Here is a 22,679-nt window from a genome sequence, read left to right on the forward strand (position 1 = left end):
TATGACTTCTACGTGGATCGATATTTGTAAAGAATAATCGTAACACCATTATTGGGACGGAAGTAGAAATAATAAATAAAGATTCGAGATGTTTGCCAAAAAACATCCATAAATTTTCAAATTCCCCATGTGAAAAGGTTTTATTCTATATCTTCGAATTAATGACCCACCCTGAATAATCACAGTTTCTGACTTTCTGGCTAAACGAAAATTTTCCGTCGATTCAAAATCAACGTCATTTAACCAGCGTTCGTTACATTTTCCGTTCCTTTCGATAAATAGGATATCGTCCTCTTTGTTTCAGCACTCTGTACACATTTGCGATTGAAATCGTTAAGTGAACGCCAGAAAGGATATCAGATTCGAAAATCATCGATCCGTGCAAGCGAGGATCACGTGAAATTGGGACTTTATGAAACCCAAGACTCCAGAGAGTCGACTGTTCCTCGATACAGATCCCACCCTCATCATCGTGGATAAACCTCTATTTGCTGGGCGATTGAATATCAAAAAGGAAGCTCACCAGCTGCATGGGTACCAGCGGACAACGGCGATCGAGTTGCTCTACCGGCATCGTTTCTAGGACCGCAGGAATCGGGTTGATCCTCGCTTATCCTGCTGATTCGATCGTTCCCCACTACCTCGACTGCAGCACCGTCTAACTCCAGCGGATGAATTATCTCCAAGCGCGGCTTCGGTTGCGGCGTTGTCGGAATTTCGTCGATCCTCGCGTTGGACGAGTGGCCAACCATGTCTACATCCTTCCTCGAGCCCATCCTCAGGAATCTCTTCAAAGAGAAACGCGATCTGCCTCTCTTCTTCTCCTCCCTGACCTCTTGACCGCTCGTCAGACTGTCCTGTGACAGTGATATTGTCCTCCTGGACGCCGGATCCGTCGTTTGGGTATTGGTAGGGTCTGGTAGCTCTGAGACAGCTTTTCTGAACTTTGGACTGCAAGAGGATGCCCTTTCCCTCTTCTCTTTCTCGCGTACCACCGGTGAGTCCGATTTGAAGGTAGCGCCAGGATTCCTTGCGAACAGAGAGGCACTGGGTGTCAGTTCCTCCATCGATTCGGCTGCAGGCGGTTTGGGCGCCATTCTTCGTTTACTCGGCGAACGTATCGAGTCGGTGATCGTGCACTGAACATCGGGTAGTTCATCCTCGACCTCTAGGGTCTCGTTATCTCCGGCGTCCGTGATCTGACTCCTGGCCACGCTCAAATATGCCTTAGACTTTGCTGCTTGGGGCATCCTTGACTCCACGGGCGCTGATTTCGTTGCAGATTCGAGTTCTTGACCAATGGACTTCGCGGTGTTCGGAGTTCGCGCGATCTGGCTGGTACGGTCAGCGTCTTTCGAGACACTCTCGGCCGACATGCCGCGAGACTGTTCGGTTGCTGGATTCTGAAGTTCCTCGAGAAGCTTCTCTTTCACTGGCCAACTGGGATTCGTCTGCTCCTGTGGGGGAAGGCCACTCGCACCTGCGAATTAATCACGGACGTGAATGGTGGTAATTGGTTGGCCTTGCTCGGTGTGGTTCGTTTTGATTAATTAGAGAGATGGCTCAGCCGGCTTGCGCGATCTCCTTATGACTAATTGTAGTATCTCGTCACGGCGTATAGAACTCCGAATTGGCGTAGTTGGCGAATTAGAACGATGATCGATATAATCGGGAATTGGAATTGCCGTTGACAAACCTACATGATCCGTATGTAATCGTCAATTAGGATTTTTAAGCCAGTTCAATACCAAGTATATGTATATTCGAGTTTGGCTGTGGAGCAGCTTTTTTTCACTGGATGTCATCCTTTTATCTTGCTTCTACGAAATGAAACGTTTCTTTTCTTTCCACGACCACTGTATCGTGACAAGGACGATTCTTTTCTCAAGATCGCCTTCTCTGAGATTTCAAGGTCAATCGATGTTGTTTTTTAAAAAAAAGACGCAGCGCATTTTCTCTATTATACTACCGTAGTCGATACAATCTGCGGCCTAAAATCCTTTAAACTGTGCTACTCTATCGACGAATATTAACATTAACACCGTTTCTGAAAAATATGTTTGCAAAGAAGTGATAGCTTTCGAAAGATATAAGTAGATGCAATTATTATTATTACTACTAAACATCTTTATTACACATATGTGGGAGTAGATACATAAACATTTTTAAAGATAAAATATAGAATGCTCGAATAAGGGAATAAACATAATATATAAGTATTCGAATATTTGACTATTCAAATATCTGAGTATTTGAATATTTGAGTGTTCAAACGCCTGAGTATTTGAATATTTGAGTATTCAAATGTCTGAGTATTTGAATATTTGAGTATTCAAACGCCTGAGTATTTGAATATTTGAGTATTCAAATGTCTGAGTATTTGAATATTTGAGTATTCAAACGCCTGAGTATTTGCATATTTGAGTAATCAAACGCCTGAGTATTTGAATATTTGAGTATTCAAACGCCTGAGTATTTGAATATTTGAGTAATCAAACGCCTGAGTATTTGAATATTTGAGTAATCAAACGCCTGAGTATTTGAATATTTGAGTACTCAAATGTCCGAGTATTTGAATACTTGAATACAGAAAAATTGGATACATAATTCCAGTTACATTTACAATCACAATTGAGACAACACCTCACCTGAACTTTGAGCAGGTTTGCTATTATGGGCGTTTTGAACCGAGGGCGGCGGCAGCACGTAGCTCTTCTTCGTCTGACCGTTTCCGTCCGATGGAGCAGTAATTGGACCCTTCGTCGAGAAATTCATCGGCTTTTGGGGCACCACAGGCTTCACCTTCGGTTCCAGATGAACCGCGCCATGAAGGAAAGACGGTCGCGGCTCGCTGGTTATGACCAATTGTTGTTTGCCGGCCTCACCTTGAAAAGGAGGCCTGGCCTCGATTGGAGGTGGGCTTCTCGGAAGAGCGGGTGGTTCCGTCGCTTCCTCCTCATCCGCTTTCCCATCTGGCTCACCTGCCAATTCACGACTATCCTCGAAACAGAATTTCTTCTCCGCTAGTGCAGGCTCACCTTCGGCTTTCCGCGCCTCAGAGGACGACGAGGAATCTTCGTTCGTCATCTTAGGGTGACTCGTCACCGTGGTTCTATCCTTCAGCATAGACCTGTCACTCTCAGCCGCCTCCTCATCGTTCTTCGATAAAGGCGTCAACGTCAACTCGATACCCTTCTCCATTACATCGTTCCTAGACCCAAAGATCTCTGGAGATCTTTTCGTCAATCCACCAGAGAGCTCGTAATCGGTCCTGGGGTAGTTCTGGGAGACCTGTGCAGGAACTTTCGGTTTCTCGTTATCCGCCTTCTTGATGGCTGGACCGCGTAAAACGTTGGCCCTCTTCTCCGCTTTAACCAGCTCGAGCGTTCTCTCGACGTTATCCTCGGTCGTCTTCTCTTTTACTTCGTCCGAGTCCTCGTTTCGCTGAACGACAGAAATGAAATTGTTGGACGTGATCAGGGGCATGTCCACGATCTTCTCCATGCCCAAGGATTGCTTGTGCTCCTTCCTGTCATCCCTCCTTGCCTCCGTGTCCACCTTCTTCACGCTCTTCAACGTTATCTGCAGATATCCGATAATTCAAGGGGTCTGTCTACTTTGGGGACGAAACAAAATTGATTCCGTTCGTATTAGATTTTCCGAAAGTTTCGAGTCTTGAGAATGCTACGTTGAACAAATTCTACAAGATTTTTAAACCAACTCTCTATCCCGCTCTAACATCGTTGAAAAGGGTCTACCTAGTCTGGAAGTAAGAAAAATGTATACTCTCTTCTATAGTACGATACAATTTCAACAATTTTCGAGTTTCTTACTTTTTTAGGTCAGACGATAGTCGCGTTTACGCAGAATAAGAATCTTTTCGATTATCTATTTAAGATAACCAGAATGGGATTTATTGTGACAAAAGTAGGCACAAAGGTTCCAAGTACTGTCGATTCGACCATTCGTTACTTCGAAAAAATGAATCCTTTCCACTCGAAGAAATATCAATACTTCAGTGAACTTTAAACACGTATGTGTACAAAATTAAAAAATCGCAAATATTACCCAATCGTTGAGATTCCAAATCAGACAGACCCCTCGTCTATCAGACCTGAGACCTACTGACCTCGGATTTATCAGCGTTCTCCGCGGGTTTGTGCTTGGAGGGACTGGAGAATCCATTGACGAATCCATTGACCTTCTTATCACTGGGCCTCTTCGCGGTGGGCAGAGACTCGTCGCCTCCGAATGGTGTCACCGAGACCAGCAGGGTAGTCTTTTTGCCCTCTGAGTCCTTCTGTATCCTCCCCAGCATCAGGGACGCGAAGGATCTCGTGGTCGCTGATGGCTTGCTGGTCTCGTTGGCCGGGACAACCTCCGTCAGGTTGGCAGTGATTGTATTAAAGCTAGTGTTGGCGCGTGTTAGGTTACCCAGGGCTCGTTCCTCCTCGCTGTCGGGTGGCGTGTCGTCATCGCCATTGAAGGACTCGACGAAGTCCTGCTCGTCATCCTCCTCGGTATCAGAGAAGCAGTCATCACCGCCATAGCCGATTATCACTGTCAGGCATTCCGGGAACCCGACATTCTTCTTCTTTTGATCCTTATGGCTGGTCGCCCTGCCGCGCAGGATACCCTGGAAACGAAGTACAGTATGAGGATTTGGTTTCTGAGACGTCTAGGGCCAGGACAGATCCCTAACGAATCGACAGGGTAGGTCGAGGTCCATTTTCTGGCAAGACGGAGACAAACTTGTACAAGTATACACAAATAGCACGAACTGGGGAACGTACTGGTATATTTAAATTGTAGTATCGGATTTTCAGTATCGCTCAAAAGAGATACTTTGATATCGCTTTTAATATCAATCGCAGACAACTGTTTACCCGTAAAATATTGCGACGATTCACGTACAGTCACTTTACGGTTATACCAAACCGTAATCATGCTACGATACCTAGCGTATTGCATTCTTAGGATTAATCTCTGTTCCCATGCGAGCCAATTCATAGAAGTCGGATAACGTAAGGCAGCCGAAACACTTCTTGGACCAGCCTACGTGACTCCCCGTGTGAACCTCATGCTGAGATCGAACTCTTTCTTTGTCACCGAACGACACAAAGACCCTTCGAAGACCCCGAGGGTCACTCTTCTCTAAGTCATATCTAAGTGCTAAGTACGTCCGTGAAATTCTTGTCAGTTGGTCTATTTCGATAAAACCTCGGTAAAGTGCCAAGGGATCGTTGAATTCTACACGAGTGTTCCTTCGACCCTTCCCTCCTGCATAACGATACGCATTGTTACAATTATTGCGTAATTCCTTACATGTGTGCTATCGAATTTTCCGTGTCCGCTTGGGCCTGCTTCGACGTGGGCCTAAACAAGGCAGCACGTGCGGACAGACCCGGGTCAAGGTAAACATTTGGTGCCGATCTGCCCGCCAGCTTTTACGATAGGCCCGAGGATCCCTTTACAGGGGTTCTGCACGACGACCAGGTGTACGGATGCATGGGGATGAAAGAGAGTACCTGTGGCTCGGAGAAAGTGAGGTATGCTTGGAAAAGACGAGCGATTAGGATAGCCGAACGTGACCGAATGTCTCAAGTGAGAGAGACTGAGGAATAGAATGAAAGAGAACGAATGGGTATGACTATATAAAGTACGAAAGGAATGTTTGAGGACAGTATGTCACAGACGGTACAACACAGTGTGTCCAGAAGTTAGGACAGGACCGTGTGTCCTGAGTGTCCTCGCGGACAGTACGAGTAAGAAGACAATAAGACGAGACAATTAAAAGACGCACTAAGACGAAAGACCGGTATAAGACTTACGCAACAAAGACGATCAAGACGCGTGCCGAGGGCACAAAGACGGTTAGCTTAGTTCAATACGCGGTCGATCTACCTTAGTGGAAAGCGAAACCAATCACCAACACTACGTTTAGTACTAATATCACTGTAATATATAATATCCTTAAATATACTTCAATATACCGCACGAGTACAAGTTACTTGGGGGCTTATACGGGGATTAATAACTTCAAGATTCCTTCTCCAGTGATCCAAGGAGAAGGAAGAGAACAACAAAATAGGTACTGATCCTACACAGGCGTACCCAATTGTGCACACAGTCGTACACACATACACGGTTAACCCAGATCAAGGAACAACGATTCGTTCGAGTCACCAGGCCTAACGTAAAACAAGACACCTTGATACGACGACGTCCATGGAAATGGACCACCTTCAGTGCCCATTACCACCGTCAATCCTGATGTTTATTCTCGTCCCCGAGCACCGCAAACACCGAACCAGAGAAACGACGGAACTTTCCCTCGGATGGATGACAGTTCGACGAGTGTTACTGCCAGCCGATCAATATAGCGCGAATTAAAGGCTTCAACAATCCCCACGAACATACATCCATAGTAACGCCAGTTTTCATCCAATTTCCAGGTTTACCTTCGTTGGGGCCTCCTCGAGGAATTAAATATCACTGTTCGACACCGCTGCGAGCGCTATGGCACAGGGTGGCAGACCTAGCTACAGCTTAGCCAAGTTATAATCATCCGAGCCGCCTATATCCCTTGGTAATCCGGGTTGATAATTCATCCTGGACTCTGAGAAGAAATTCTATTCGGGTTTTCTGGTTAAGGGGTCCTCCGACTCGCGTTGACGGCCGACCGCCTTATCGCCGGCTGCCAGGAAATGAAAGTTCAGCCCGAAGTTAAATGGACGGACGGCGCCAGCGGGCGCGAAAAGACTGTTTTCTCCCCTCCGACCCCCTCTCACCCAGCCCGTGAAACTTTCGGGACGGTCAGCTGGCGTTAATGAAAGGCCCCGTTGAATAATTCAGCGGAGTATCGGGTCGGTCTTAATTTTCGTCCGGGAATTCCCCTCGCTTCAAAATTTCGTGACGTTCGATCGACAAGCAACCGAGACAGGTTTGGGTTAGGTCAGTGGCGGAGATTGCGGAGCACCGTGTGCTCGTAGGGTGGTATCATCGACGGGTTAGACTCTTTCGTATTTCTCGGACAATATCGAATTCGGATATTACGATAGACACGAGTGGGGAAGGTGCACGGAGTAGAAATCCACGATGAGCGTAATCGTTACGAAAATAAATTGTATAATTCAGTTTCGATGAACGCTGACCCAGAAAGGTTAACCTCGGACTTCGTGACGATTGTCATTTCGATGTGCCGCAAATTTGACACGTATCTTCGCGATCTTAATAAGCGCAAATAGATTCAAACTTTCTTTCATTTAAATTTTCTAGAGAAGAATCGGGTGAGAAATTTCTCCTCGTTGGTATTTTAATTAGTCTTTGATCAATTGTAATATTCTATTTCGTCAAGACGAATTTTTATTCCATAACGAATGCTTTTCTCTCGTTAGATTAATACGTAAACGAGTAAAAATCACTACTCACCCCGCTTTCGAGTGAATTGATTGTTCCCATTTTGTCACATAAAAGACAGAACTATTTTAAGCCGATCGAGATTGAACATTCCCGGTATATATAATGACGATACACCTCCAAGTTAGAATTGGGAACTGTCGCGGCTTCGCGAGTGCAATAATTGCCATGGAACGAAAACGCTGATGACAGTATGCGATGCTCGAGTTTCATGACTAAAGTCAGCGAGTCTGGGTCCTAGGATCGTCGAAATGACTCGGCAAATTCTTTCGCAACGAAAGTACAACGTTTTTTGAAAAAGTCTGGAATTTCTTGCAGAACTATTGTTACGTTTAAATATTTTAAAGATTCAAATTTTTGGGCGGATATAAATAGAATTATATCCGAATACTTGAATAATTGAAAGTACTATTCGAATATATGAGTACTTGAATAATTGAGAGTACTATTCGAATATACGAGCACTCGAATACTTGAGAGTACTATTCAGATGTATGAGTAGTTGAAATTAAGTATTTGCATATACGAGTACTTGGATTTTAGGAATTCGATTGTACGAGTACTTGAATTTAAGAATTCGAATATACGAGCACTCGAATAATTGAGAGTACTATTCAAATATATGAGTAGTTGAAATTAAGTATTTGTATATACGAGTACTTGCATTTTAGGAATTCGAATGTATGAGTACTTGAATTTAAGAATTCGAATATACGAGCACTCGAATAATTGAGAGTACTATTCAAATATATGAGTAGTTGAAATTAAGTATTTGTATATACGAGTACTTGGATTTTAGGAATTCGAATGTACGAGTACTTGAATTTAAGAATTCGAATTCCCGATTAGTTGAATATAAGTATTCGAATACTTGACTGCTCGAAGTTAAATATTTGAATTCTTTGTGCACCGATTCAAATAATGTACAGTGAATTATGAATCAAGTTCTTTGAGTCTGTCAATTATTCTTACATTTCATTTTCATTGAAGAAATGATACAATACTTGCATTTCACATATTATCTATACATGTATGTAGATTTAGATTATTGATCTTCTTCCAAGAATCATCGAATTACTCACTGTAACGGTTCATTCGTATGCGTGACCCACGTCACTTGCCGATAAGATATAACATTTATATGCATTGTCTGTATCAGAATTACTTTCATCCAAAACGGCATTCCGCTAGTAATATTCAAATAATGACGTTCCTCTATTAGCATTCGAATAATGACGTTCGATATTAGCATTCGAATAATGACATTCCAATAGCAAAATCTGAATAATAACATGCAAATAGCAAAATTCAAATAATGACATTCCAATAGCAAAATTCGAATAATGACATTCCAATAGCAGAATTCGAATACTAGTATTCGGGGAATAATATTCGAATACCGAAATATTCGAAATTTGTTCTTAGTATTCAAATACCCGTAAAGTATTCGAACATTAAATTATTCGAATTAATCCCAGCTCTAATTTCATCCTTTCGGGCTATCTCATGCGTTTCTCTCTCTCTTTCTCTCTCTCTTTAACCAGGTTCGTCCAATTCAAGCCTCTCCTTTGACAGAGATCTTTCCGCCGGATGTTATCAGCACACTTGAACATCCTCTCGAGCGGTATCCCGTGCGCGAAACGTCGTCAGGTGTTATTTCTCATTTCTACGCTCCCGATGCCAAAAAGTTTCGAGATTAGCCATGGATGAAAACGATCCGAGGGCGATACGGGGCGAAGCGTAAAGAAGTGTGCCCGAGACCACCTTTTTCTCGCCCCATCCCCCGGTTCTATATTTTTTTCATTGGTGGATGTGTGTCGGGGTATCTGAAACTATTTTCTCGTCCCATCCCCTAATTCTATTTTTTTTTTTTTTTTTCGTGGATGTGTGCCGGGCTATCTAAAACTATTTTCTCGCCCCATCCCCCAATTCTATTTTTTTTTTTTTTCGTGGATGTGTGTCGGGGTATCTAAAACTATTTTCTCGCCCCATCCCCTAATTCTATTTTTTTTTTTTTTCGTGGATGTGTGCCGGGGTATCTAAAACTATTTTCTCGCCCCATCCCCCGGTTCTATATTTTTTTTCGTGGATGTGTGCCGGGGTATCTAAAACTATTTTCTCGCCCCATCCCCCGATTCTATATATTTTTTTTCATTGGTGGATGTGTGCCGGGGTATCTAAAACTATTTTCTCGCCCCATCCCCCGATTCTATTTTTTTTTTTTTTCGTGGATGTGTGCCGGGGTATCTAAAACTATTTTCTCGCCTCATCCCCCGATTATATATTTTTTTTTTCATTGGTGAATGTGTGCCGGGGTATCTAAAACTATTTTCTCGCCCCATCCCCCGATTCTATATATTTTTTTTCATTGGTGGATGTGTGCCGGGGTATCTAAAACTATTTTCTCGCCCCATCCCCCGATTCTATTTTTTTTTTTTTTCGTGGATGTGTGCCGGGGTATCTAAAACTATTTTCTCGCCTCATCCCCCGATTATATATTTTTTTTTCATTGGTGGATGTGTACTGGGGTATCTGAAACTATTTTCTCGCACGTGTGGGTGGACGATGGGTTTCGTTGGAAACGCGCCCACGGGACCCCGTCGTACCCTCGTTGAATGACGCCCACCCTCCTCAGGCCAGACACGGTCGCGCGTTAGACGCTTAAGCGTTCACCCTTGTCGTCGCGCGACGTGGACGCATGCATCATGTAAATTTAGAATTCCTTGACAATGAGAGCGTCTCGCTGCGATTCAACTTGAACGCTGAATGGAATATTAACGCTGACGAGACGAGGCCACGGGGTGCTCAATTTCGCGTCATTTTTTCCCGTCCTCCTCTCGCCGCTACAGGATGATTCATAAGGTGGATCGTCTCGATTGTTCGTATCTTGTATAATTTGGTGCTCGAAGAGACCGTCTCGTTGTTTCAATTTTAATTCTCTCAACCGTCAACGACGTCAAACAATTGCCTCGTTAAACAATAGAAACGTAATTGAAGTGCAGAAACAATTAAACAGGGTGATTTTAAATTAAACGATCGAATGGTGGGAGTGTACATTTTATAAATTTTTTTGCCGACGAAATATTTAAAAACGAAAGTACTCGTGAACATCAATTTTGTATGCGAGCGCGATATTTAATTGTTTGAATATTTTGTGTACTTTTACATTTTACGAGACACGATATTCTGAGAGTTTCCCATATTGGAAAACATTACGGTAAATGAAGTGGACGAGAGTGCAAACGGTTAAACGTTACCCTGGACACGAATGCAAAAACAGAAAACCGAGTTCAAATATCCGCGAGCTTTGTGATCTTTGTGGCATTCACCGCTGGGAAACCGTTTCGGTCGTTTTCACGGCGACATTCCAGGAAATCGGAACATTAATTGGTAATGATCTCCGGAATGCGTGGAAAAACCAGCTCTGAGGCGAGTGTAATCGCGAAACGCGAAAGTGGGTTAGTCGAGATATGCTCGCGAGCAAGATCAAGGGACTGGGCTCGTTGGATTAGCATTCCGGAGGCGGTCGTCGTTGCTGGAACGACGAAGTTAGGGTGACCGAACCGGGTGTACCCGTTATCGGTCGCGCATGATAGAAAATGAAGCAGAAACTGGTAGTAAATGCGCTAAGAACAGCTTCTAATTAAGATCGATTTTTATTCAATTATGATCGTAAAGAACAGCCACGGTCGCCCTCGATAACGGATACGAGAATGCCCCAATGACAGCTACTCATTTTCACGCGAAACTTTTATAACTTGAGACCCCGCTTCTGGGTCAATAATCACGTTGTCGGAACGACTTTTGACATCGACACCGTCAGCACTCTGACAATACGTCTTTTGACATCGACATCATCAACATATGTTCGGTACGTCCTTTGCAAACAACATTATCAAAATAGTGACGATACATTCTTTGCAAACGACGCTATTAAAATATTATAGTATCGGTACACCTTTTCACATCGAAACTGCCAACATTCTCTCGTCGTTTGACATCAACATTATCATCATTTTACCGATGTGTTTTTTATACATTCTCTAACGTCAATATCATCGACACATGTTGTTGATACATTCTCTGACATCGATACAATTAAAGCATATTGCTGCTACATTCTCTGACACCTACAGTATCAACAATTTGTCGGTATATTCTCTACTTCAACATCCTGTTGATAAGTCTCTTGAATATTCGCAACGTGAACATTCTCTTGATACCATCTCTGACATCGACATTATCAACATTCTATCGACTTGTTCTTGATATATTCTCTGACATCGATGCGATCAACACATGTTGATACTGCGTCAACAAATTCTCGATACGTCATTCAACATCAACACCATCAACAATTTGTCGATGTATCCTCTACCTCGACATCCTCAATATCCTGTTGATACCCTTTTCAACATTCACATCGTGAACATTCTCTTGATACCTTCTCTGATATCAACACCATCAACAATTTGTCGATGTATCCTCTACCTCGACATCCTCAACATCCTGTTGATACGCTTTTCAACAATCACATCGTGAACATTCTCTTGATACCATCTCCGACATCGACACTATCAACATTCTATCGACGTGTTCTTGATATATTCTATGACATCGATGCGATCAACGCATATTGATACTGCATCAACAAATTCTCGATACGTCATTCAACATCAACACCATCAACAATTTGTCGATGTATCCTCTTCCTCGACATCCTCAATATCCTGTTGATACCCTTTTCAACATTCACATCGTGAACATTCTCTTGATACCTTCTCTGATATCAACACCATCAACAATTTGTCGATGTATCCTCTACCTCGACATCCTCAACATCCTGTTGATACCCTTTTCAACATTCACATCGTGAACATTCTCTTGATACCTTTTCTGATATCAACACCATCAACAATTTGTCGATGTATCCTCTACCTCGAAATCCTCAACATCCTGTTGATACCCTTTTCAACATTCACATCGTGAACATTCTCTTGATACCTTCTCTGATATCAACACCATCAACAATTTGTCGATGTATCCTTTACCTCGACATCCTCAACATCCTGTTGATACCCTTTTCAACATTCACATCGTGAACATTCTCTTGATACCATCTCTGACATCGACACCATCAACGCGTGTTATCGATCCATTCCTTGACATCAACATATTGTCGATACGTCCTTTAACATCGACCCCGTCAATATGTCTATACATTCTTCGACCCAGAAATCATCAACGTCCCGTCGATCCCTCTTTGAACATCCACCTCTTGATATTTACGATCGTCAAGGCCCCGATCGATATCCCAAAGCATTCAACATCCACCTTTGTGCTCTACTGTTGACACGGGTCGTTTCATCGACACCGATAGGCTCAGGTGGCACTGCCGACGAGGATGACTGCCCCCCGGTCGGAAAATTGTTACGAACTTCTCTGCCACGAATCGCGCGGCATTATTGATCGCCGTATCAAGTTTGTAAAACTGGGTCGTCCGAGTAAAAGGGACTGGCGCTTAGAGACCCGGTGCATGCTCCCGCTCGTCGGGGATGCCCCCGGCGCGCGGTAAGAAGAGAATTTATGTGCAACTGCGCGAACTGTAATGTATGTTACACCGATGTCCAATGGACTTTTTACGCTCAACAGGAAAATTGCGACCGCCGCTCCTCCATCCTGCAATTTCTCGAAACTTTTGCCCCGTTACTTTCCCTTTCCCAGCCGCATCTGGCAATTTCTTTCTTATTCCACTGTCGCGTGAATAAACTCCGCAATACGGTTTCATTAGAGTTTATGGAGCTTGTACCGTGGCTCGGAACGAACGAAGATTTCAACACGTTCTGAGACGTTGCTTGAGCTAACACTCCGAGAAATTCGTTTTATAAAATAACCGCGAAGGTGGGGACAATTTTTTTCATTCACGGAAATTTGAATCCTGGACCTTGACATTGAACACGATTCTCTACTCCGAGGCTCGGATCGAGCTTTGTCGTATAATCCTCTCTATTAGGGTAGGACCTAGAAATGGCAAGGGGCAAACACTTTCTGGAGCTTGTATCGATGTACCCAGGTGTCAATATAGAATTTGAAGTTAAAGAGAACGATTCGAGGAGGAACAGAGACCCTTCACTCGAAATGTTTACTCTTTCTTACGCGTTACTTACGGAAAAAGCAATACCTACAAAGAGTGTCATCTAGCGACTAGTGTTGGGGTTAGAATCCTTGCTATGTTACTGGTGAACCTGGTGTAGGTAAGAAGCATTCTTTTTTGCTCCTAACTGTACATACACAATATTGTGCACGACTTCTACACGATCAACTATAGCTATTATATTTAAATATTTTAATCGTTTTCTTTTCTCAATATTTTCGAATATTGTCGCACAGCAGAGAACAATAATTACACTGCGAATTGGTAGAAATAGTTTCAAAAAAATTTATTTTGATTACACAATTTATTACTTATTCTTTATGGTTTTCAATTCAACTTCATCTTATTTGCTTACAACAACAATATTGTTTCTGCTACCTACTTGCATTCCAAACTTATCATCTTCATTTATCTCTCCTTAGATTATCAATTTCTTTACTTTCCAAAGATGATTTAAGATTTTTTAAAGACGACTCTTTTCTTTTCTATAGTCGTACGACTTGACTCTCAATAAGAGAAAAATATTCAAACATCTTCCACGAAATGTGCTCCAATCCTTAAATTACAAACTTTTTATTCTCTAACAGTGACTCAAAGTTAACTGCTCAAATCTACTCTTTTCTGTTCTATAATACTATGACTTAATCGGTGCGAGCAAAAATGCACAAGCCTCTTCCACAAACTGTGCCCCAATCCTCAAATTACAAACTTTTTATTCTCTAAAAGTGGCTCAAAGTCAACTGCTCAAACTAACTCGTTTCGTTTCTACAGTACCAAGACTTAATCGATGCGAACAAAAATGCACAAGCCCCTTCCACGAATTGTGCCCCAATCCTTAAATTACAATCCTCTTATTTTGTAAAAGTGACTTAAAATTATCAGCTCAAATCTACTCTTTTCTTTTCTACAATACCTAGACTTAATCGATGCGAACAAAAATGCACAAACTTCTTCCACGAACTGTGCTCCAATCCTTAAAATACAATATTTTTATTTTCTAAAAATGACTCAAAATTAACAGTTCAAATCTACTCTTTTCTTTTCTATAATACCATGATTTAATCGATGCAATCTTAAGAATAGAAGCCTCTTCCACGAATTGTGCTCCAATCCTCAAATTACAAACTCTTTATTCTCTAAAAGTGGCTCAAAGTTATCTGCTCAAACTTACTCGTTTCGTTTCTACAGTACCAAGACTTAATCGATGCGAACAAAAATGTACAAGCCTTCCACGAATTGTGCTTCAATCCTTAAAATGCAATCTTTTCATTTTCTAAAAGTGGCTCAAAGTCAACTGCTCAAACTTACTCTTTTCTTTTCTACAATACCATGATTTAATCGATGCAATCTTAAGAATAGAAGCCTCTTCCACGAACTGTGCTCCAATCCTTAAATTACAATCCTCTTATTTTCTAAAAATGACTCAAAATTATCAGCTCAAATCTACTCTTTTCTTTTCTACAATACCATGATTTAATCGATGCAATCTTAAGAATAGAAGCCTCTTCCACAAACTGTGCCCCAATCCTTAAATTAAAAACTTTTCATTCTCTAAAAGTGGCTCAATGTTATCTGCTCAAACTTACTCGTTTCGTTTCTACAGTACCAAGACTTAATCGATGCGAACAAAAATGCACAAGCCTCTTCCACAAACTGTGCCCCAATCCTCAAATTACAAACTTTTTATTCTCTAAAAGTGGCTCAAAGTCAACTGCTCAAACTAACTCGTTTCGTTTCTACAGTACCAAGACTTAATCGATGCGAACAAAAATGCACAAGCCTCTTCCACGAATTGTGCCCCAATCCTTAAATTACAAACTTTTCATTCTCTAAAAGTGGCTCAATGTTATCTGCTCAAACTTACTCTTTTCTTTTCTACAGTACCAAGACTTAATCGATGCGAACAAAAATGCACAAGCCTCTTCCACGAATTGTGCCCCAATCCTTAAATTACAAACTTTTTATTCTCTAAAAGTGGCTCAAAGTCAACTGCTCAAACTTACTCGTTTCGTTTCTACAGTACCAAGACTTAATCGATGCGAACAAAAATGCACAAGCCCCTTCCACGAATTGTGCCCCAATCCTTAAATTACAATCCTCTTATTTTGTAAAAGTGACTTAAAATTATCAGCTCAAATCTACTCTTTTCTTTTCTACAATACCTAGACTTAATCGATGCGAACAAAAATGCACAAGCCTCTTCCACGAATTGTGCTCCAATCCTCAAATTACAAACTTTTCATTCTCTAAAAGTGGCTCAAAGTCAACTGCTCAAACTTACACGTTTCGTTCCTCCAGTACCAAGACTTAATCGATGCGAAGAAAACTACAAAAATCTCTCCTAAAAAAACAGACCCCAACTACCGTGTCAACGTCGACCCCAAACGTTCCCCGTACCTGTATCTTAAGATTATCAGTCTTGACGTGCGTCAAAGCCCTGCCGATGTTCAGCCTGAATGCCTCTTCCGGCATCGTGTGCTCCTCTCGCGGCTTGAAGCAGTTCGAACAGAGTTCCTTCTTCCAGGCGTTCTGCACGAAGCGGCTGCATTGCGTGGACATCGTTGCTTCACTGCAGCGACAGCGAAAGTCCCGTTACATCATCGCCCTGAAAGGAAAGAGGTGAAATAGTAATCGTCCGATTCTTGGAGCGGTGAACGGAGGTTTCGCGGCGCACGTGCGCGCCGAGGAGAACCGCTCCTCCTACACCGTCATCCTCCCGGGAGGCGTTACTCCAAATACACCGTGTGAGATACACCATCTAACCCCTGTCCCCTGCCCCTCTTGGGTGACCAGAACCCCCGAAATTCCCGCACGACGTTTTCGCCCGATTCGCGCAATTTAGTTTAATTAGCGAATTACGGCGCGCGCTCGGAGAGCGAAAGTAGTTTGTAACGGGATTCGGCACGGAATTGCAGGTACGCGGTCGGTGCAAACTTCCTGAACCTCCACATCCCAAATCTCCTCGATTGCACGAGCACGCTGGTTTCGTCTATCTCTAGTTTTTGCGTTTTGAAAATGTAATTCGCGAGTCGAGAACACCGAGAGGGCAATCGGGTAATTTTTTAAGTGACAATGATTCTTTGGTGGAGATCTTGGGAGTATTTTTTTGGAATGATTTTTAACGAAATTTGTGAACTTGGCGAAGTCATGGAAGTCTGTGGATGATCTATTATTTTTGTCGAAGCAGCCATTCGTTAAGAGAAAAAGCCATTCACAAAAGAAAATTATTTCGAGAAAGTAATATGCACAAAGTGTATGTCTGTTAATTTTCATTCTGATCCGATTATATCTTCTCGGAAAAAAAATTATAGAAAATTATAGATATACCCGTTTAAGAGTTATACAATCGGCAGGATTTGAAATTAAATAATCGGACTGTGATTAAAACTGAAGACCCTTAAAAATTGTTGTAATATTGTAAGTCCGAGAATAATTTTTGAAAGTTGAAATAAAATAAAAAAGAGTTCTTTCACTGTTCTTCTATTAAAAATATCACATCGATACTTGAGATCTAATTTCGATTAAATAGATATGGTCAATATTCTTGTTAAAATTTAATGTTCTTGTTTAGTAAAATATTTTTGGAGCTCCATTTACAAAGAAAACTTTTGTTTCTATTCTTCCTCGTGGAACTGTTGGCCAAGTTTGATATTTTAACTTAGAAACACCCTGTATGCACCATAGCGTAGCTAGTAAATTTCATGGAGCACAGTTGAAACGCAATCTCACGATGCACCTCAAGGGCGAGATAAAAAGATAATTAAACATCTCGTTCCCTTTACCACGTACCCTTAGGGGAAGAGTGCTCGCGAAACATGGTGAAGTTTAACGAAGAATATAGCTATAAATTATTACAACACGGAACGAGGCTTTGTTGTTAAACGTTGTTCTTTGCAACGAAGTTTGATTGGAACGGGATGCATAAATTCCGGTCTCCGGAAGCCCAGAAATGAGTTTAATCTTCAATACTTCACGAGCTTCCTCATCGTCTAAAGACGTGCTTCCAGACGATTAACAATTATTTCTCAACTGAATTTTAAACTATACCATATTAATCTTTCCGCTGGTAAATCAATCAATGGCTGGAAAAATCTCCATATTGAATCAACGTCGCACTTTATTTTCGAATATTTACATTTACAAACACGGGCGAAACTTAAAGAAGAAAGTAAAAAGAGATACAAAAATTGTTCTCAAAAGTAAAAAAGTTTATACAGCTGGTATTTTCTTTAACCGGAGCGTCCAGAATAATATTATTACTCGCGCTCGGAGTATATTCAACCGCGGCAGTTAAAAAGTTAAAATAATCTCGAGAAATGTATCCCGCGATGTTTCGTTTTAAAAACCGAACGATGTGGCCGAACCATCGTGAGGTATATAATTAACAGAAAAGTATCGGTAGAATCCGACGAATAAATTGACAAACTTCGTTAATAGCGAGCATTTTATCGAGATCGTCGAGTGCTTTCATCCTCGTTCATGGAACGCGAAGTTCCTTTGGAAAGTAGTTTACCGTTCCAGTGGGAAAAATACGAGCGCTTCTAGCGTGGGAACACGGTCGGTTAGTTTTTGAAAATCTCCTCCGCGGCGAGGATGGTCACGTTCTGGAATTTCTTTTACCAGCTTCGGAAAGGAAGACGCTTGAAATTCACGAAATCCTCACGCGCCGTACCCGGAAGTTTTTCGCGATTTTTATTCTCCCGCGTGAACTTCCTGCTGAAAACTTTTCCACCTTGGAGGACTTCTTTCTCTATGCGCGACCACCGGGAAAACGAGAGACCATCCTGTAGACGAATGCTAGAAAAAGTTTCATTTTCAACGCGATTGTACGATTCTGGTACTTAACTTTCTCACCTGGTTCATATACCGACTTCTCCGATAGAAAAAATATCGAGGAAATTTGGGAAAGTAAGTAAAGTCCCACGGTGACGGATTCCACACTTTTACTCATCGGTTTTCACTTTTAGCGAAGAACTGAAGGAAAAAAGTACAATAAAATTTTTTGGCGGAGTTTCCGTACCAGAGGAAAATGAAAGCTTCGAGTGAATGTTTAACTGAGATTCTCTGTAAAACGAAACTTTCATTCCGCCTGTCCAACTCAATTTTTCACGCGAATAGTATCGTTTTGTGCAAAATTATTAACAAAGAACAACATTTTTACGAAATGATCTACAATATATGATTTCAAGCACAAAAATGAATGGAAACCGTGGAATAAAGTTTTCTCGTGCAAGGTTTCCTTTCGAAGGAAGTCAACATTGAACATCTTTTGAACTTCGCGCTCTACTTTCAACATCGATTTTCTCGCAAACGACGCCTCGTGCGAAAAATTCTCCTTCTACATTTTCGATTTAGTTTCTCGCGCAGAATATTTCCGTACAATGTTCACCTTCCAGAAAATATTCTCGTTCTCTCGAAAAGTATCGCGTCACGTGGAACATCCCGTAGAATTCTTCGCTCCGTATCTGGAGTCGTTGGAATACGAACTGCATACGAATCCAAAGCATCGAAAGGGTTAATGCGAGCGAGCATGCTTTCCTGTCGACAGTGGCCACCACGGACGCAATCGGGACAATTGACCCGAGCCGGCCGCTCGACTGAATAATTGCCTCGCTTCCGGTCTCGCTTTTATCCGGCGGCGTATCAGCCGACCCTCGACATTAGCAAGCGATACTTCTCGTCGCGCGATCGTGACGCCTTCGAAGAAATCTACACGAGAAGTCGTTCTCTCGACTTGTCCAGCCTGACCCCCACCGCTCGCTTCGGAAAAGACACTGGCCGGGAAACGGAGAAAACATCCTGATTCGATTTACGGGGACACGGAAACGACCGTGACGAAAATGAACGTCGACGCGCGGCAAATAACGAATAATCACGACCGCGGAACGGAATATTAGCGCGGAAAGTTCTGCCGAACGAATGAATGGATTTATTCGTCCGTTAAATGAAAGTTTCGCGGGTTGAACGTTTCCCGGTTACAAGACAAACGACGACGTTACTCCGCGCTCGAGTCGCGAGGCAACGTAAACATTGATTAAATTTTCCTCCTTTTTCCTTCGTTGCTCGTCTTTTCCCTTTTTATACCCCCCTACTGGCGTTCCACGGGACGCGACAGACGGATTCACTCGGCTGATTAATTGCCTCATTTCCTCCCTCGGGTACCCGCGGTAACATCGCGCTGGAACGAGGAGATACTGTGTCCAAGTTCTGGGCGTTCCCATTTCAGCGCGGAAAGGGAGTTCGAATACTCGCCATAAGTGGGACGCGGTGCCCCGAAACCTGCACGAAATTCAAATAATCAGTTTATCGATGCTACGAACACCGATAGAATCGTGGCGAAGTATCGCGCGACGATTGTCGACGAAACGAAAGAGAAGGAAAACTCGCGGCTGAAATATTCCAATTGCAATAATGCTGCGCAGTCGGGAAAGAATAAAAAAAAATTTTCGAGAATGCAGAAAAAGGAAATTGTTTGCGCGGTGATTGTTTTTCTTTTCTTTTTTTTTTTTTACTCCGTTTCGAAATTTAAACTCGGTTTTAAATCGCGAGACAAAAATTCGCTAAAATTGTTGTTTACTCGTTCTACGCGAAAAGAAGCGGTCTTGCGAGCTTTTTTCATCGAATGTTTTTATTTTACGGCCGAGAAACGAATAAATTTTTTGCGAGCGTACAGACCAGACGTTATACAGGTTTAAGAGAAATTTTCATTTCCACGTAAAATGTATCCTGTAACGTTCGATATTTTCCAGCGTGGAAAAAAAGGTTCTGAATCGTTCTTCGGGACTGTATCCTTGAACCACGAAAACCAGAAGAGAGTATGTATAGTGAACAAATTCCGGAGAAAGGATGTATTTTTTACACACTCGAAACGATATATATATATATTTATTTATTTATTTATTCTACGCACTGAGTTCCCGTTCGAGTTGATCACCGTATTTGTTCCGTCAACTGTACCTCCGTTGGTGGCTACTCTAATAGATCCAGAGACGACTTCGAGGCGAGAAAAAGAGCAGTCAAGGTCGGCCTCTATGACACGCTTGTTACATCACTGGTTCCGTGAAAGCGGCGCGTCAGTGTTCCACAACTAGCTGAATACTCGACAGATTCCACAAACTAGTTGCCCATCGGCGAGTCGCCGGCGCGTCTAATTTTCCAGGACGAAGGACGAGAGCGTTCCGAAGACTGCTCAACTCTTACACGCAAATCGCCAAGGACGAAGAACCGTGGCGACACCAGCGGGGCATTAACATGCATGAGAGCCGCGAACACGCCGACCAGAAATAAAGTACCGTTTCCAATCTGGACGACCCGTTACATCCCTCGCGTTCCATCCACGGCGATGGAATCTCGTCTACGACGGTTTCGCGGGCTGAACGTCTTCATTAACTCGGGATTACTCGGGCAGAGAGTAAACGGAGAGCGTGAAGACTTCGGTATTCCGATTCGAGAATTAAATTAGCCTCGATGGGAATTGGAGCTCGTGAATGCCTCGCAGCCTGACTCTGATTACGGACTTGTAACGCGCGTTTAACGGACACCGCCAAGGTCAAGGCTGTTTCTCCCCAACCGAGCCGATTCCGCGCGAAAAAACCGATCGAAAATGTGCAGTAAATTTTTCCGATACGGGGCTCCGGTTTTGAGAAAAACCACCGTGAAAACTGTTTGGCGCGCGCGCGCGGCGTTTCGCTGATCACGTGCCCCGAACGTTCTCAAGAGCGATTTTCTCCGAAACGAAGACGTGCACGAGAAAAATGTATTCTTCCATTTCGATTCAGTTTTTCAGTCTCTATTAAGGTACGCTCTTAACAAATTATATTAATACAAATAGCGCAAGTTCTATCGTAACAACCGCCGAATATTTCTCAATGCCCCATAAGAAATACGCGAACTTCGAAAATAGAAGATACAATTGCACAATATTTTTTCCACACCTTCTCGAGATACTAGTGCACGCGCGTGTCAAATTTCGAGCGTCCAGGTGTTGTACTTTTCGTTACATTAAATTTTAAATATCCACGCGAATAATCGCGTTTCGAACGAGAACATCCCCCGGGTTTGATAATTTATCCTCGGGACGAACGTAATGAATTCAGTTCGGGAAAGTCGTAACAGCCTCGTTTAATCAGTTTCCATGAAACTTTTCTCGCATTTATTCCGCCCCTCGAACTTCCACGAGCATCTCGAAGAAAAATTCTCGCGATCCGTCCGGCTGGACGATGACAGGCTGCGCATTCCTCTTCGCGAGAACGATAATCCTCCCGGTCGAACGATCCAAGCTCGGACTGTTCGATGCTGCTGCGGCCTTGCCGCTACCTGTCGATTGCACGCGAATTAATGACGCGTGCACGGGCGTGCGTTTCGACAGGCGTGCGTTCGACCGCGTGCTTGCCGCTCGCGTGCACACACGCGCGCCACCCCTCAAGATCACGTTCACGATCGAACACCGTACACGGACGTTGCGTCAGCTATCTCGCTTCCGATCGTCGAGCGGAAACATCGTAGCGAGTTGCGCGATTGTTGCTGAAACGATGATAGACGCCGTCAATTTTCCTTAATTTTCTTCCAAGTTTACAATCGCGCGGAAGAATGGCGTAACATTTTACAAGAGGTGAAAAAAAATTTTATCACTCCGAAGGAAAATTCAAGATTCCTATTGTTTACGAATCGTCGTTTTTTTTTTGTAATTTTCTTCAGAGTTTGCAATTTTACCGTTTTAAAATCGTTTTAAAATTGAAACAAGGTTGGATACGTATTTCGTTATTTCGAGGGAATAAATATTTTTTAATTTTTTAAACACGATATATCCACCAGTGAGCGCAAATTTACAGAAATTTGGATTTCATATCCAAGGAAATTAACAGTATTGGAAATAGAAGAGAACGAATATTTGATATAAAAATTATATTCATAGAAATGAAATTGATGAAAATTCGGATCAAATATTACGCGAACAGAGAAAACTGAATTCTATGCTTGTTGATATATTAAATATTTTTCTGTTCGTGAATACTTTGTATTCTATGTTGCGTTAGGGTTGAATTTTCATAGAATGGTTCAGTTTCTCGAAGATATTCATACATTTGATTCGTGGCAGCGATCGGCT

At 42.5% G+C, this 22,679-nt stretch overlaps 1 protein-coding gene and 1 long non-coding RNA gene across 4 annotated transcripts in view; one reads left to right on the forward strand and one right to left on the reverse strand.

Moving 5' to 3' along the window:
- LOC143150023 (uncharacterized) overlaps positions 1 to 22,679 on the forward strand; it is a 58,059-nt gene that overhangs the window by 33,533 nt on the left and 1,847 nt on the right. The window lies entirely within an intron of this gene.
- LOC143150022 (uncharacterized) overlaps positions 1 to 22,679 on the reverse strand; it is a 113,868-nt gene that overhangs the window by 12,511 nt on the left and 78,678 nt on the right. For 2 of the 3 annotated variants that reach the window (XM_076318010.1, XM_076318009.1), the window contains exons 2-5: positions 15,971 to 16,178; positions 4,130 to 4,636; positions 2,649 to 3,582; positions 524 to 1,480 (exon numbers count right to left, since the gene is read on the reverse strand). In XM_076318010.1, coding sequence (XP_076174125.1) covers positions 524 to 1,480; positions 2,649 to 3,582; positions 4,130 to 4,636; positions 15,971 to 16,132 — 2,560 coding nt within the window. In that variant the 5' untranslated portion in view covers positions 16,133 to 16,178. The remainder of the gene's footprint in view (positions 1 to 523; positions 1,481 to 2,648; positions 3,583 to 4,129; positions 4,637 to 15,970; positions 16,179 to 22,679) is intronic. The other variant, XM_076318011.1, reaches the window with a different exon arrangement.

Source organism: Ptiloglossa arizonensis, chromosome 8, assembly GCF_051014685.1.
Source record: "Ptiloglossa arizonensis isolate GNS036 chromosome 8, iyPtiAriz1_principal, whole genome shotgun sequence".
Classification (NCBI taxonomy): domain Eukaryota; kingdom Metazoa; phylum Arthropoda; class Insecta; order Hymenoptera; family Colletidae; genus Ptiloglossa; species Ptiloglossa arizonensis.